Here is a 17,537-nt window from a genome sequence, read left to right on the forward strand (position 1 = left end):
TTTACATTAGGGCAAATACTAAGAATAGCGATCGTAGCTTTATCCATCTTTACAATGAGTTGCCCAGTATTGTACCACCTAGGTGTTTGCTCACGCTTAGACTTGCCGAACTTTTATTGTTTTCTGTATTCGGCATGAAACTCTTTGATTTGATTTCTATCTTAGAGTTTTCTTATTCGGCTTTGAAATAATGTGGGATTAAATATCCCCTTAATTTAAATAATTTTAACATCACCAAAGTGAAGCCTTTTGGCTCTTTATTTCATTAATCATTTGCATATTTGTGGCATATTTTAAATTGAAAAATTAGAAGTAGATTGCTATAATGAACTGTAGAAAATTGGCAGCCCAAGCCTTATGGCACAGTGCTGTTTTTAACTCACTTTTGCAATCAGCAATATTTTGCAACATTTGCTATAGTAAACTGGAATTTTTATTATTATTATTATTATTATTATTATTAAATGAAAAAAAGACAAGCCTTACAACCTCAAGGAACTATATAAGCTTGTCCATTGGAGGCAAACACTCATATTCCTGAGATGTTATTGGCTAAATATTGTTGCACAAACAATGCAATTGTTTGTGCAACAATATTTATTTGTTTAGTGATATAATCAGTTTTACATCTACTACCTTTTTTTGGTCTCTTTCAACAGATTCATCCTTGAAACACCTATCAGTTTCAAGGTGAAATGATGTAATAATCTCTGTCCTAAAATTTTAATTCTCTGAATCTAGATGTTTTCGATTTAATCTGCTCAGCACAACAGCAACTAATTTTTGTGTTACTCTGGAAATCTCTAATGCTTTTGTGAGGACGTGACATGACATTTGCCCTTTGGTTGAAATGTCCTGAGTTTTGTATCCTCTTATCAAGATTTCTCAACTGAAGGTGAGTTAATCCATATTATACATAGGTAGCAGGTGTTTTCTTTAGTGAAACTCGAGATTTTATTTATTGAATTTTCAAGAGACAAAATTGATTGGAAAACAGATGCAATTAACAGATAGAACATGAATTGTTGGAATAAGTGAGACAACTTTTTGTGAATTTCATGAATGGTTGGATGAGGATGACATTCTGACAGGAATAGAGATGGAAGGATATGATGTGTTTCATGAAGATAGAAAGGACAAAAAGGGAGGGGTGGGTGGGAGTTCTATTGATGGTAGAGAAATTGTTATGTACATACAAGGTAGAGATGCAAGAGAGAAATAGTGCCAGTGGTTTTCAGGCAGTATGGTGTGAGATAGAGGTGAATAGAATGAAATACTTAGTCAGATATTTTTAAAGACTTGGTAATTGAGACTGATAAAAGATAATAGTGTACCATTATCTTTTATCAGTCATGTGACCTTTGAACTTTAAATTCTTATCCATCAATACACCAAGATCCCTTGCCACTTCAGTTTCTTGTAGCATAACCACACTAATATAATATGTCACTGGAACTCTAATCATGCCAAAGTGCATAACTTTACTAACATTAAACTGATAGCCATTTCTGTTAGCCCAGATTTCCAGTCTATTCAAATCATTTTGTAATATCTGAATATCAGTAGCATCCCTGATTGCCCTACCTATCTTTGCATCATCAGCAAACAATTGCAAATCTGATGATAGATCCTGCTTGATGTCATTAATGTATAGATTGAACAATAATAGTCCAAGGACTGAACCCTGAGGTACACTACTGGTTACCTTAAATCTGGCAGATTCACACCCACTGTATACCACTTTTTGATATCTGTCAACCATCCCTTGACCCAAGTCAATAGGTATCTGATTTCTAAGGCATCTGATAGTCAAGCCTATCAGAAGCCCTGAAACACACTCCAAATCTCAACAAATATGGCTGTATTAACTTGCCTAAGATCTGGGAGACAGTCATCTTAAGAAAAAACTAGTACCTTTTTTATTTTATTTTTTTTTTTGTTTAGGACTCTAGTCTTATATGATAGCTACAATTTTTTTTTTTTTCTTTTCAGATGGAGGGCACCTAAAATCAGGACTCTAGTCTTTGTGTTGCTGCTACAATTTTGTTTAACTAGTCCGTTGATTACACCATGTTGTTATAGTCTCACGTATTGTGACAAACTGTGTTTTTGTGCTCTGAAGATGCTGGTTATAACACCAGCAAAATATCAGCAATAAGTTAATAAATTAATTATTTACTTAGTTTCTGTGTTCTAACATATACCGTTAAAAAATAAACAACATGCTCGACGAACACATAAGTCTGTCCACACGTTCATATCTTAGCAAAGTGAGCACCTATTAACTGAACAATCTCCTTAGCATCCGACACTCGTGTACCATGTGTATTCAATAAAGTTATTCTTCCACATTCATTCTTTCTTTTTCTTACAACATAACGATAAAATTCTTTTGGATTGCCTTTAGCTTGCTTGGCCAATTTCTTTTCATATTCCGTTTTAGCTTTTCTCACAATACTTGTTACTTTTCTGGCCTGAGCTTTATATATTTTATAACTCTTCTCACTCTTATTCTCACGATATTCTTTCCACATCAACTTCTTCTTGTGGATCTCTAGCTTAATAAGGCTGCACATCCATTTCACTCCCAACCTATTTATTCTTTGAACACTAGGGATACATTCAGATATTACCTCATTCAAGCACTTTTTCAAAGATTCCCATGCATTGCTGACATTTTTTCCATTCAGTAACTGATACCATGGGACCAAAGATGGTATTCTTTTAAGTTGATCATAATTTCCAGCTTTGTAATTTAGAATGTAGCCTGATTTAATCGGAGCTTCAATACAAGTAGATACTTCCAAGAAAGAACAGCATGATCTCTCTGTCACCAATTGGTGGTAAAATAGCCATATTCTTGACAGAGATCCCTTCTGATGCTATGAGCAAATCCAACACTCTTTGACCTTGAGTTCCTTCTTTCACGTGCTGCTTGAGAAAGTTATCTTGCAACAATTCAATAAATTCCTGTTCTTTCTGATCATGAGATTTCTCTTCTACCCAATCAATGTTTGGAAAATTAAAGTCACCCATAATGATCATTTGCTTGGTACCCATAAGGCTAAATTGGCAATGCATTTCTTCATTCCCCTACAACTGAGCTGCCAGGTCTGTAGCAACACCCCACCATATATTTCATTCTCTTAACCTCCACTTCACACCAAATCGACTCAAACTCATTGCTACATGAAACATTGTTACCATCATTGTTTTCTTGTATTTCTACCCTAACTGGACTTAAGTCATCTGATATCATTAGTAGCACTCCTCCTCCTCTCCTATCTCTTCTGTCATTCCTAAAAATAGTATATCCGTTACACTCGATCCCACTTAACATATCTCTGATTCTGATAGCCAGGTTTCACTAATGCCAACAATCTTAGGCCACATCGTATTCAATAAAGCAACAAACTCAACCCTTTTGTTTCTAATGCTCCTCGCATTTGTGTATAGACATAATAAATTATGACCTAACCTATTCTTATAATTAGATATGCAATGTATTTGGTCTTGTTCTAGATTTTTTTCTTTTCCCTCCCCAGACATACTTAAAAGGTCCAAACCCAAAGCATATTTTTCCACTCCTTCACCACATACATAACCATGTTCAAAGGCATTTATATCTTTATCACGTTTGTATACTATAGCTGAACTTTCACACACATTTTTCCCATTCCTCCCTTGATGATCTAGTTTTCCTGATTCTCTGCATTAAGTCTCATACCAAGAAGTAATTTCTCCAGGCTTCTGATGCCAAATGAATTCAAGTGCAGGCCATCATTCTTATACAAATCTTTTCTCCCATCAAGCACATCCCACGTGTCTAAAAACTCACATTCATATCTTCTACATAGCCTGCGCGTGAAATCATTTGCTATCATTGCCCTCCTTCTTAACTTAGTACTATCATATCTAGGTAGTAATCCTACAATTTTCACTCTTTCACATTTCTTTCTCACTTCTTCCAACAGACCTTTCATATCTTCTCTCATACTATGTTTGTCACCACTTAAATTATTTGTACCTACCAGCACTACCATTTCTTTTACATTTCATTTTTGGTTTTCAATTATATATGTCATATTTTTAATTTTTGCTCCTGGGAAAGTAGAAGTGGTGACTCCCTCGGCAAGCACAAATTTTAAAATTGAGTCACCATACCATATTACCTATTTTTTCTTAAATATTAACTGACTTACCTTGTTGTTATTAATATTTTGATTACCAAGTTCAGTATTTTCCTGCCTGTTCTTGTTTTCATCCTTTTTCTTATCCTGTCGAAGTTTAAACAAACGTTTTTCCGCTTTTTCCAATTCCCTGGTCGATTTCCTAATAATTTCTTTTAACCAAGCTATTTCCAATGTCACCGTATCCTCAGATAAATTATTATCATCACTGCAGCAGTGTTTTTGTTCAGGACAAATGCTCTCCTCAGTAGCAACTTTAGCTTTGGAGAGACTACCACTGTGAGTAAGAGAAGTGAGTGCAGAGAATGAATCTGATCAAGTGGGAAGTGATGTGGAAGAACAGGAGAGAAAGATGAGAGAGATTGAAGAGCGGTTGTGAATGGCATGAGTATAGAGAAAGAGAGCACAGGTTTGCAAGACAGACAGGGAAATGGGGAGGCTCATGGTGGATAGGGGAACAATACAGTGCGACAAAGGTTGATGCTCCAAGAGGATATGAATGCATGTGTAGACAAAAAGGGAAGGAAGATCAAGAGAAAATAGTTGGATTTGAAGAATCTAAGTTGCAAGATGAATAAGGAGAAAAGGAAATGGTTCAAGTTAACCATGGAAAAGTCACATCAAATAAGTGGTATCAGGAACTAGCTACAGATCCAGGAATGAGCTGCTATGTTTGTTTATAAATGCTAGAAGTGCAAGAAACAAGGCAAATGAAACGGTTGTATTAATTGAGTTTATTCACCCAAGAATTGTTGGAATAAGTGAGACATGGTTGGATGAGGATGACATCTTGACAGGAATACAGACAGAAGGGTATGATGTATTTTGTGATGATAGAAAAGGTAAAAAGGGAGGGAGAAGTGCCTATTGATGACAGAAAGTTATATCCATACAAGGTAGAGATGCAAGGGGGAAATAGTGGTAGTGGTTTTGAGGAAGTATAGTCTGAGACAGAGGTAAATATAATGAAATACTTTGTTAGATGTTGCTATAAACCTGGTAATGTGGAGGGTAGTGACCAGGAAATTTATAAGCAAATTAGCCAATCAAATGAGAAAAGGGTGATTGTTATTGTGGATTTTAATTTTGACAATATAGATTTAGATAATAAGATAGCAACTGGAAGTAAAGAAAACGAGTTTCTTGTGTTTTTGAGGGACAACTACCTCAGACAGTATGTAACAGAGGGCACATGAGGATTTGAGAGTCTTGTATTTGATCATCTCATCAGAGAATGTATAAATGCAGTGTTAAATCACCCTCCAGTTGGTGAGGGTGACCATAAAGTGATTACCTGGGTGGTTGCCAGCAGTGTGAGAACATCTGCGAGGAAAGGGTACATGTGGAACTACAGGGCTGGTGATTATGAGTAGCTCAGGAGACAGTTTGCAGGTATAGCATATGGAACGAGTAGTTAACTAGAAAGGAGATCAATGCAACTTGGGAGATATTCAAGAACTGTCTAGTAGAAGCAATGTCTAAATGTTTTCCAAGGGTCAGAAGGTTAAATAAATGCAATACAGAGGAAAAAGGCATTATGGAAGCAGCATAAGAAGAGTGGTAATAATCAGTTCCATGAGAATTACAAAGAACAGACAAAAAAATATATTGATAAGGGTAGCAAAAGTGAAGTATGAGCAGCAGTTAGCTAATGAGGCTAAAAAGAATCCTAGGGAGTTCTTTTGATATGTAACCAGCAAAAAAAATAATGATTATGGAATACATAATGGAAGGATGACATTGATTGGAGAAAATGGTATAAAAACAATTGCTGCAGAAGATATAGCGGAGGTACTTAATGAGCAGTTCATGATGGTCTTTCATTCTTGTGAATGTAACTTCATGGAGAGTTTGAGAGCAGTTGATGATGAAGAGGACAGACTGACTGTAAGTGAGCAAGTGGTATATGGGGGAATTGAGCAAACTTGATGTTAATAAGGCTGTGGGACTTGATAATATATCACCATGTAGTGCCCCCTCTAGGGATCCTGGTTCTCCGATGTAATTTTAAGTTGAGCATCCCTTACTTTTTTTTTTTTAAATATAGTTAAAATTTAAAGGTTAAAAACTCAAAACATGTTTCCATGTAAGATTGTTTACTTTCAAATATATATATATATATATATATATATATATTAACAACACAGCAAAAATTGCAAAACATACAAAAATGCACATAGATTAGAATTACCGATACATAAGTTAATTTTTTAAAGTTAATGCCTTCGTAGCGTAATTAGAAGAACGACGGTACATTGCGCCCTTCGATTAGAATAGGCCTAAGTTCGATTCTCGTCTCGATGGGAGGAATCTTTATCTGGACGATTTTCAATTGAAGATGAGTTAGCCGATCTCATACGGAGGTAGCAGGGTTTTTTCTCCCGGAAACTCGGGTTTTTCATCCCACATACAGACAAATCAGCCCTTCAGAACACACGCAATTTACAGACAAAAAATATTAGTTATGGTGGTGGAGGTGGGCGGTAGATGGCGTTGATTGAGATAACTCGTAGTAGAGGTTGAGACAGTTGAAACAGTTGTAGGCGTCCTCCCACGATGAGTCTTCGGACTCCTTGGAGGTGTCAGGAATAATAATAATAATAAGTTGCCGATTACTGGCTATGAGCTATTATAACTAGAGATGCACAGATTAGAAAATTGCATAATGATACGAATCATTTAATTTTTAATTGAAAAAGAAATGTGTGAAAAAATGAAATGATTTAAATGTTTACTTTTCTTGATTTTAAGGAGGCAAATTCATCCAATATTTTATAAATTCATCCATCATCTTGCAGATTATTTGCGATCTGGAAAGACTGGTTGACAGTCCAACCAGTCTTTCCTGTGAAATACTAGATCTTAGATATTTTTAAATTAGAAAGTGATTAGATTTTTAAATTAGAAAGTGGCAAACGATCATTTTGAAAATGATCGTTTGCCACTTGCTACTGAAACTGGAAGTGTCAAAAATATTCGAAGAGAAATTGTTAAATTAATAATGTGTTATTAATTTAACTAAATTGATAAAATTTAGTTAAATTAATAACACATTATTAATTTAATTGCACTAAATTAATAAAATTTAGTGCAATTTTGGTATACTTTTTCAGTACATCCTATCATTAGTCAAGGCACTAAAGAAATTATAAATTTCTTGTATAGTGCTAAAAAAACTCACTGTTACAGTATTAAGTTTATCAACATTAATGATCACCAAATTTAATGTACGTGCTGCAAACAGGACAAAGAGTGCTAGAGGATGCTGCTGTGTTTTCCTCACATGTTCTCCCCATTATCATATCCTTGTCTCCACAAATTTTTAATATCTAAATTTAAATCTTTTAATTATCTCTTTGTTTCTCTTTTTCAAGTTCTTTTGCCACTTTTCTTTTTTATTTGCTCTGGATAATTTTTTTTTCATCTCCATTATGCCCACATTTATTCTGTAGTAAAAAAATCTATTGAACACAAAATATGGTAAGTCATAAAAAATAAATGAAAATAAATACTTAAAGAAATACATAAATTTTTTGCTGATTGGTAAATCCTTAGGTCAAATTTTGAATCTACTTACCTCATTATGAATTAACTATACATTCACTTTATGTTTAGCAATCAATAGTTTGATGATTTACAAACAATGTGTGAGGTCTGTTCCACAAAAAAAGCCCAAATGTCACTTCGTAATAGTGGTTAAGCTGAATGTGCATGCATGCCTGGTGTCTTAACTGGCAAGAATGCGTGCTGCATATAAAGAAAGTTGGTAGTGTAAGGCACCTCTGTAACAGAACGCTCCAAATGAACCTGGTTCGTTTAGCGCTTCTGCCAGCTCGATACTACGTATAGTGAAAAACAAATTGTAGTTTTTGCTAAATGTTATTAAAAGTTCTGAGCACTCAGAACTGACTGGCAATTCATTCTACTCATTCACCCTTTGCTCTACTCCTCTTTCCAAGTGCTGAAAAATTACCACTGTATCAGTTCTATAAAATTATTGTATTTCAGGAATTTAAATGTTTCTAATATATCCCTTATTTTCTACCCAACAACTTCTACAACCCACAAACTCGATCTCTTCTTGTAGGGAGCACCACTGTCACCACCTTATGAAGGGAATGATTTCTTCTTTACTAATGCATGTTAAACTACCTTTACTACCATTGCATTATGTCTCTGAATGGTAACTCCCTATCCACAAACATCATCAAATCTCTATTTTCATCTCTGTCAATATAGTACAAAACTTGTAATTTTTTCATCCCAAAATGCATCACCATTTATACTACTATCATACTATTTAAATCATTCTGCTTGCTCCTGAATTTGCTATGATTAAGAATTCATCATCACCACCATCAAATTCCTGCCATGTACCCTCAAGGGGTGTACAGGATATGATAGTACTACATGAAAAATTTACATCATTACTAATTTCCGATCTACAATTTTCCTCCAAATCAGTCTGTTACTTGTGAACACTGTCTTGTATACAGCTAATTTAGTGTTCCGACTAATTTCTCTCTTATTGAATATGAATTTATTCAATTGAATTCCTTACCATACCAGCTTTGTAGATTCTGTTGTCTATTTCCATATTTAATTTACCATCTTTAGTAAAAATCGTGCCTAAGTAGCTGAAATGTTTTACTTGTTCCACAGGTTCCCTGTTCACAACACAATTGACATTTTCAACAATTCTGCCTATTTTCATTGTCTTTGTCTTTTTAATGCTGACCTTCATACCATATCTATTACAACAGTTATTCAATTTAGTCATGGACTCTTGCAAACTTGTAGCAGATTTATTTAGAAGTATAACATCATCCACATAAAGCAAAGAGCTGACATTAACATCTCCAATTTTGATATCCGCTTTAATACCACTTTCCTTCATAATGTGATCCATATAGATAATGAATAACAGAGGGGATAATGTACATCCTTGTCTCACACCAGATTTAACATTAAACTATCTTCCTGTACTTCAATTCTAACTGCTGACTTACAACTCAAATACAGACTAAGTATTGCTTGATATAATGCCCCATTGACACCATATAACTGCAGTGTATTGAATAGTTTCTCTTGGCACCTTCTCATATGCATTTTCCACATCGACAAAACTTAAATACAGATCTTTGTTATATTCCCATGCTTTCTCAACTATTTGTCGTAAAGTGAAGATCTGATCCTGATCACCTCTATTTGGACTGAATCCAGTTTGTTCTTCACCAAGCTTTTCTTTCACAATTCTTCTCAACCGTTTCTCAAGTATGCTTGCAAAGATCTTACCAGCAACACTCAGTAGGGCAATACCTCTGTAATTCTCACATTCAGTTTTATTTCCCTTTTTTATATATGGGTACTATTAGATCTCTACTCCAATCATCGGGAATTCGTCCCTCTGTCCAGGCTTTCTGAACTATGCAGTGCAGCCACTGTAAGACTTTTATACCATATTTTAGTATTTCTGGTCGAATATCATCTACTCCTGCTGCCTTTCCACATTTCAAGCCTTTGATGGCTTTTTCTACTTCAAGAATAGATATGTATTCCTACTTTTTCTACTTCAAGAATGGATATGTATTCCTACTTTTTCTACTTCAAGAATGGATATGTATTCCTGACTGTATGCCTGTTGAGTGTTTTTTACCACTGTGCTGTCATCACTGCTTGTTTCATTTAGCAGTTTTTCGAAGTAATTACTCCATACTTCAAGGATATCTTTTTCTACTGTTTTCATGTAACCTTTATGATTTCTAACTCCTTTTATAGCACTCTTTCATCCATTTCTAAGCTTCTTCAACAACCTCCAGAATATCTTACCACCTTCTTGATATTTATTTTCTATGTTCTTGCCAAAGTCCTCCCATGACTTTTGTTTAGCTAGTTTTACACAGTGTTTTGCTTTCTTACATTTGTTTCTGTATTCTGTAAGAGCATAAGCTGACTTATTTGCCAGGAACGTTTGATATGCTTTCTTCTTTTCCTTCACTGCCCCTTTAACTTGCTGTGTCCACCATAGAGGTTCTGATTTTTCTATCCTTGCAGACAACCTCACCACATGCCTCTCTGGCTGAATCAATCAGGGTTTTCTTCAAGGCTTGCTGCTGAATCTCCAAGGTTTGGTTCCTGTTCTCACACTCTTTCATTTTTCTTCAATAATCTTTGTGTATTTTAGTCTACAGTTCACATCTGAGAGCTGCTCAACTTTTATTCGCTTTAAAACTTTCTTACATGTTATTCTTTTCAATATGAAATTCAATTTTATCCTGCTCAAAACTAAATAGTGATCGCTTCCAATTTCAAATCTTCTGTACACTCTGGTGTCCTGCACCAGGGAGAAAACATCACTATTAACAATGACATAGTCAATGAGACTTTTCTTATTCCTTGCCTCTTCTCTCCATGTGAATTTGTGCACATTTTTATGTTGGAACATGGTGTTAGTAATAACCAGTCCATGTCCTGAGCAGAAATCCAACAGATATTTGCCATTATTATTAGCTTTGCTCTTTTCTCCAAATTTTCCCAAATATTTTTGTATGTCTCATAATCATTTCCTACTCTGCTATTTAGATCCCCAACAAGGACCAAGTTTTCCTTTTTCATTGTGTCAGTTGCTTTTTCTAAAGCCTCAAAAAATTCCTCCACTTCTACCTTAGTAGAACCTTCTGTGGGACCATAGGCACAAATAAGTCTCATTGTCCAATTCCCCATTGTGATATTGCCCACATCACTCTACTTTAGATTGCCTGCCATTCAAGAAGATTAGCCTCATATTATTGCCTGAATGTAACATTTTGTATTTATTGCTCAGAAAGATCTCACTAGTTTTTGTCTTTTTTGTTTCAGTCACACCTATTATGTCGATCTGGTACTTATCTAATTCCTCAGCTAGCCTCATTTCTTTGCCATTCAGGCTTCTTATGTTGATAGTAGCGATCTTTAACTCTAGTGATGTTGAGTTGGGGTGGGTTTTAGGATTTGTTCCAGTAGCTAACTTTTTGCTGTTCGCTCTGGTTCCCTGGCAAAAACAACGGGGGCCTAGTTTAACTGGGCGATGCCTCAGCTGGCATGAAATTTTGTCATGTTGTACCATCATTTTGTATATTGGTTTAAGCCAATAAGAATACAATTTGGTCGGCTAAATCCCAAATTGCCAGCCCATCCTTGTTTGTTCAGTATCCAAGTAGATACCCAACAGGGTGTACCACGAGAAGGTGAGGATTGGACATTAGGTCAGAAGCCCCGGTTGGTTCTCCACATTCCTTTAAAAGCTATGTGGAGGTCTCCTCTCAGTTATACAGCTTTTGTGCATCATCAGAAACACTGAATATTTCTCTTCAGATAATTTCTTATATCGCTGATGTACAAATTAAATAGCAATCATCGAAGCACTGCTGCACATCACTTGTCACATGTCTTCTCCTGGATTCTGCTCCTGTATATAACCCCTGTTTAGTATATCTGACCATCAGCCACAACTGTATTCATATCACCAGCATCATATTCATCCTCATATGCTCCAATTTATACATTTGAGTTCCATGTGGTATTATCACTGGACTTCTTAGTGATAGTACTGGTTCGATTTATTGCTTCTTTTCTGCCCTTATATATGTCTTGCTTAGCTTCTCCTGAGTCTTTTTTTTTTTACTCACTATCTTTCACATCACCACCACTAGAATTCAGCAGTTTATAGCTTTGTTTACTGTGTGGTGTGACTCATAGATATCTGGAAATGGGAGTAGAGGGGATGGATCCTAGATAAAATAAAGTTGGAAAGATTAGCAGGCAATATGAAAATTTGATGTTTGTAGCACAATTTTGTTATTTGTAAATAATGGTAATATCTTGAATCATTATGCAAGTTTAATTTTTTTTTTTTTTTATCTGCTTTACTTTGCAAGCAATATGTCTTTTAGCATTACTTTAATTTAGTGTTTATTTAATTAGGGATACTCAAGTAAGAGTTCATAACATCTTTCATATCCAGCGAAGTGTGGAACTGATAGAATTCACTCGTCATTTAGGAAACTGCAAGTTTTTATTTCATTCTTCATCTGCAACCAACATGATTGGAATTTTATCTCGTGGATTGCTACTTCCTAGAATTGTGGTCACTGAACGTGGAGTAGAGAGAACTGATGTTGGTATGCTAGGAGGTGGTATCTACTTTTCAGATGCTGCAAGGTAAGTATTCAAGAATTTCATTAAATTATATTATGGTTATGCATAGTTTGCACAGTTAGCCTCATGGCTTTGCGCTTCACAACCATATGCCTGGGGAAGGAATGTCCCAGGTTCGATTCCTGTCAAAGACGTGAAGAACTTGAGGATCTTCCTCAGGCATAGCCAAGTTAGTCAGTCTTGGGCGCAGGCAGTAGGGTTTTTTCCACCAGTTTATCTGGCATTTTTCATCCCACAAGCAGGCAAACATACGCTTGTGAACATACGCTTCTACAGTCGAAAAATATACCCCCCACCCCCAGTGGCAGACTAGGCGACAGGTTGGTTGGGAGTGGTACTAACAAGTAGTCGCATCTAAGTAACATGTGTACCCTGCATAGGAAGTGGGAATAATGCGTAGTGAAAAAAGAATATTATGGTTATGCATAGTGAAATCAGCTGGAATGAATATAGAGATAAGAGAGAATAGGGATATAGAGAATAATTATGGATATTTAATAATCAAAATGAATTCATGATAAGTAATATATGTCCGGTTTCTTCACAAATATTTCCAAGAATAAGCTGTTACCTCGAGCAGAAAGAAATTTTCTGAGATATTGTACTGCAGAATAAGTTTACTCATTAATCTTGGAAACCCTTCTATTTGTATGGTCATACAAGAGGCTTTTCCCAATTGGTTGCATTTGTTATGAGGCATATAGCAGGAATTTTTCTGCTTATGCCAGCCAAATACTGAATCTTTTTGCTGATTCTGCCAAAGCCAAATATCTGAAAAAAAAAAAAAAAAAATGCTGAATACTGAAGCAAAGTCGAATATTCGCCATATCTTTAATATATATGTACGTACGTACGTACATTATATGTTGAAACGATAATTCCCTTAGTCCAATCATCAGGTATCATTTTCTTTCTCCAGGCTAGTCTAAATATTCAACTAGTTCAATCCTAAATTACCTATTGCAGAAGATTTTTCATCTTCCTTAATGCTTCAACCTCTACCACACTTTTTTTTTTTCCTGTTTTATTTTGTTTAAATAATCTTTAATATTTAATAATGTTTTAATCTGCTTCAGAAGTTGGAAATATTGGTGAAGAAACCAGACATATATTACTTATCATGAATTCATTTTGATTATTAAATTAAATCTAATTATTCTCTATATTTCACAGTTTAAAATAAGTTCCATTAATATTTTTGTTATTTGAAGAAATAACTGCAGTATTTTATTTTCATTTTTATGCTGTATTGTTTTTTAAATACAATGATCTCTATGAAATGATAGTTTTATTATATCACAGTAGAGGATATTATGGATCCATCTGTGGACATTATGGATCAAATGTGAGGTTTTGAAAATTTACCAGTGAGGTTATGAGAACAACAAGACCAGAATCAGTTGCCTTGGCTGAACTATTTAAACAACACGTATTCTAACCTGCAAATTATATTCTCATTTTATTAATGAATTGAGTAAGTTTCACCAGCCTGAAACATCAGGCTTTGAATTGACCAAATTAAAAAAAAATTACAAACTGAAGAGAAGAACAAAGCTTGTACACTGCTGTAACTAAACTAGGTCAGAAAGTTAAATTCATCATAAGTAATCTCTAAGTGGGTGCATAATAAAATATTAAACTATAGAGCAAAGAAGTTATATTTAGTCCACATAGATAATATAATAGAATAATATTACATATTCTTCTATATTTTATAGTAAAGTTTGGAAACAAGCAAAAGTAAAAAATGTAAAAAAAAAAATTCTTTCTTTCAAAATTTTTCTAGAAGGCTTATGAGAAGGTTACAATCTTACAAACTCTATGGTAAATTTTTGGAAGTTAAATTTTTTTTTTTTTTTTTTCTACATTTGACTATAAAATATGGATGGATTCATAGTATCCTCCATTATAGTATCTCATGTATTTCAAATTTTTTTTTTTTATGTTGGGCCCCATATACAAGAGGTTAGCTGGTCAACCTATAGTACGTTAGTACCGTATATGGGTGATGGATTGTGAAAGGAGAAACTTGTTTACATTTGATTTAAATGCCTGCATATTGTATTCCTTGGGAAATATGTCAGGGGGAAGACTGTTCCACAGTACTGCAGTAGCAGGGATGAATGAGGAGGAAAAGAAACTTGTTCTGTGGGTTTTGAGGTGTACTGTAAAAGGATGTTGGGCGGCAGCTGTATGTGTTCCAATGGGTTTAGTATAGGGTGGGGGAATTATTGGTGTTGTTTCAGATGAACATTTCCCGTGAAAGTATTTATAGAATATACAGATTGCAGAGACCAAGTGTCTATGTGAAAGTGAGGGGAGCGAGTTGGTGAGGGATGGGTCATTTATTAGTCTAATTGCTCTCCTCTGTATTGAGTCAAGTATTTTAAGGGTGCTTTTTGGAGCCCACTCCAGATGTGAGAGTATTCGAGAGCTGGGCGAATTTGTGACTTGTATATAGTATTAGCAGCTGTTTAGGGGTGAAGTAACGTCTTGAGCGAAAGAGAAAATCTAGTTTTTTGGAAGCTTGAGGATGCAATGGTTGCGATGTGTTTATGCCAGGAGAGGCTTGATGTCAAGGTAATTCCGAGAAGAGAAATTTCATCTTGTCTGTGAATTTGAGTGTTATCGAAAACAATGCTGGGGGAAAATGGTTCTTTTTTGTGTGAAAGACAGAACTGGGTTTTACTAGCGTTGAAGTTGACAAGGTTGTCTGAGCCCCATTGGCGGATGGCTTGGAGGTCGGAATTAAGGGCAGCAGTGGTTGATGTTCTGTGGGTTGAAGTGAGTTGTGTAGAGTAGAGTTTGCCAAATGAAAGGGAGGAATGTAATGTGCTGTCATCTGCAAAACTGTGTATTGGGTTAGAGGTCAACTGAAGTAGGTCATTGATATATAAAAGGAAGAGGTCAGTGAGAGAATTGAACCTTGAGTGACCCCGGCATTAGTTGGATGGCGAGAGGATAGGGAGCCGTCAACCATCACACACAGTGTGCATCCAGAGAGCATTTCCCTAAATATAACAAATTTGACAGTTGTTATATTTAGGGAAAGCAAAATTTTATTTTCCTGTTTTATCAAAGAAGATCATGAAAGTCTTCATTTTGGCAGTGTAAAATAAACAGAAATAGGAGATATTAAAGAAACATACTTATTTCATAATCAAATAAACAAATATATCTCATCTCATCTTCCTTTTACCCTCTTTTACCTTGCAGCATCGATGGTTTATTAATCATCAGCCCTCAAACCATTCACAGGATAAGGTGGTCAACTCTACGCCCCAGTGTATCCTATGTCCTGCAGTATTGAGTTCTTAAGGCTGGTTTGCTTGCTTTCCAGGATGAAAAACCCGAGGTTAAAATGGGGGAAAACCCTACTGTCCATACCCAAGACCAGCTAACTTGGCTAAGGCTGAGGAAGATCCTTCAGCTCCTCACGTCACCGACAGGAATCAAACCTAGGACACTCCTTCCCCAGCCGCACAGCCACTAGTCTAACCATATGGACAAAACAAATATTATATATATAGACACCCACACATTTATATATAGAAATTTGGAGTTTCAAATAAGAAGAGAACTCATGAGAATGTAATTCTCTGCATCTGAATTGCCTTAGCTTGCACTACTTATAAAAACTTTCGAAGTTTCTCAAAAAGTACATGAAATATGAATTGATCTGTTTATTTTACAATGCTGAAACAAATACATTTAGGCTCTTTTATAATTACTCTTAAGAACCAAGTACTGATTTTTCACTTATGAAAAATACAATCCCCTTAAAAAGAATTGCTTTGGTATTGAATGAGGATTCTCTACAGGGCCGAGCCGTGCAGTTGTGCAGATTGTGCACTGCACAAGGGCGCTTGAAGATAGGGGCGCCATTTCACCATGGGCAATAATTTTAAAAAATATAAATTTTCTTATTCTTGAATTATATAGTTTGAAGTGAAACGTTATCAATAATATCACATTTATTTTATTTCACAGAGTAAGCATCGACTCAGCAAAAATTTTAGAAATATTCTCAATTGCTTATTATATTTTTAGTGGAAATTGTTAGTTTTAAGATAGACCATGAATTCATTCTTACGCTGTGCTTTGCCCAGTACCGTCGACAGGATGTAGCATAGAGGCAGCCTGTCTCACAGCGCTGCTTAATAAGGGCACTTGCTAAACTGTATTATGGCAACAAGATTATTTTAGTTAATAAATAAAAAGGCGCCATTTCCCATTGACAGTTAAATATCTGCTTATATTTTATTAATAAAAAATTACAGTCATACATACTAAAACTAAACATTTTCGAACCCACTTATTAGATACTTAAGGAAACAACCCATAAAGTATAATACGATGTGAATTTCATAAACTTTTATAATCTATATATAAATATATATCTATTAAATTATATTATGCATGAATTCTCCTACTCAAACTGCTGGTTTCTATCTCCCTGAATTTCACATTTGAGCGATAATTCGCTCCCTGCAATAAACAATACGCTATCCCCAACAGCCATTATACTGCAGAAACACTAAAACCAATTAGTTTTATCATGTCACTGGATAAGGTTCACAGACATCATTTGCAGACTAATATATATTTCTCAATAAAAAGTGCAATTACAGACAACTAGGAATACAAACACTAACTAATGAATGATATTATGGAAATCGGTTTAAGAGAATTAGAATTTCAATTCAATTGTCAGCTTGTTTTGTTTGGGTAGCTCGATCTTTTGTTAATATAATACCGCACCAATCATATGCACTTCTTAATAGTGGCTTTTTCTCTATTATGCTGGCCTACAATCGTGCACATCTTTCACTTCTCATTAGTAATTTGTCAAGGATTGTTCATTACTTATCTCAAGTCTTAAATTACTGGTAATTTTTGCTTGATATAATGGGAAAGAAGATGACTCCATTTGGGTAGATAACTGATTGCACACAAGGAAACCGCTCTTGAGGACAGAAGAAGTGATGGAGAATAGAAGATTCTTGGTAAGTCATACCCATTTTCAGTTTTTTTTTTTCAGAAATAAGCAATTTCACTCCTCTCACTGATGATAAATTATTTATATTAAGTAAAAATGATTAGTATCTTTATAAATTTTGTTCTATTAAAAATAAATCATGATTTTTTGTT

At 35.0% G+C, this 17,537-nt stretch overlaps 1 protein-coding gene across 7 annotated transcripts in view; it reads left to right on the forward strand.

The window, feature by feature from the left end:
* The window catches only part of LOC150094297 (protein mono-ADP-ribosyltransferase PARP4-like), an 879,331-nt gene that overhangs the window by 253,794 nt on the left and 608,000 nt on the right, over positions 1-17,537 (forward strand). For all 7 annotated transcript variants that reach the window (XM_090411811.1, XM_090411815.1, XM_090411816.1 and 4 more), the window contains exon 10: positions 12,153-12,389. In XM_090411811.1, coding sequence (XP_090267937.1) covers positions 12,153-12,389 — 237 coding nt within the window. The remainder of the gene's footprint in view (positions 1-12,152; positions 12,390-17,537) is intronic.

The sequence above is a fragment of the Typopeltis vanoorti genome, chromosome 22, assembly GCF_054136105.1.
Source record: "Typopeltis vanoorti isolate ZY-2024b chromosome 22, IOZ_Tvanoo_1.0, whole genome shotgun sequence".
In the NCBI taxonomy this organism is placed as follows: domain Eukaryota; kingdom Metazoa; phylum Arthropoda; class Arachnida; order Uropygi; family Thelyphonidae; genus Typopeltis; species Typopeltis vanoorti.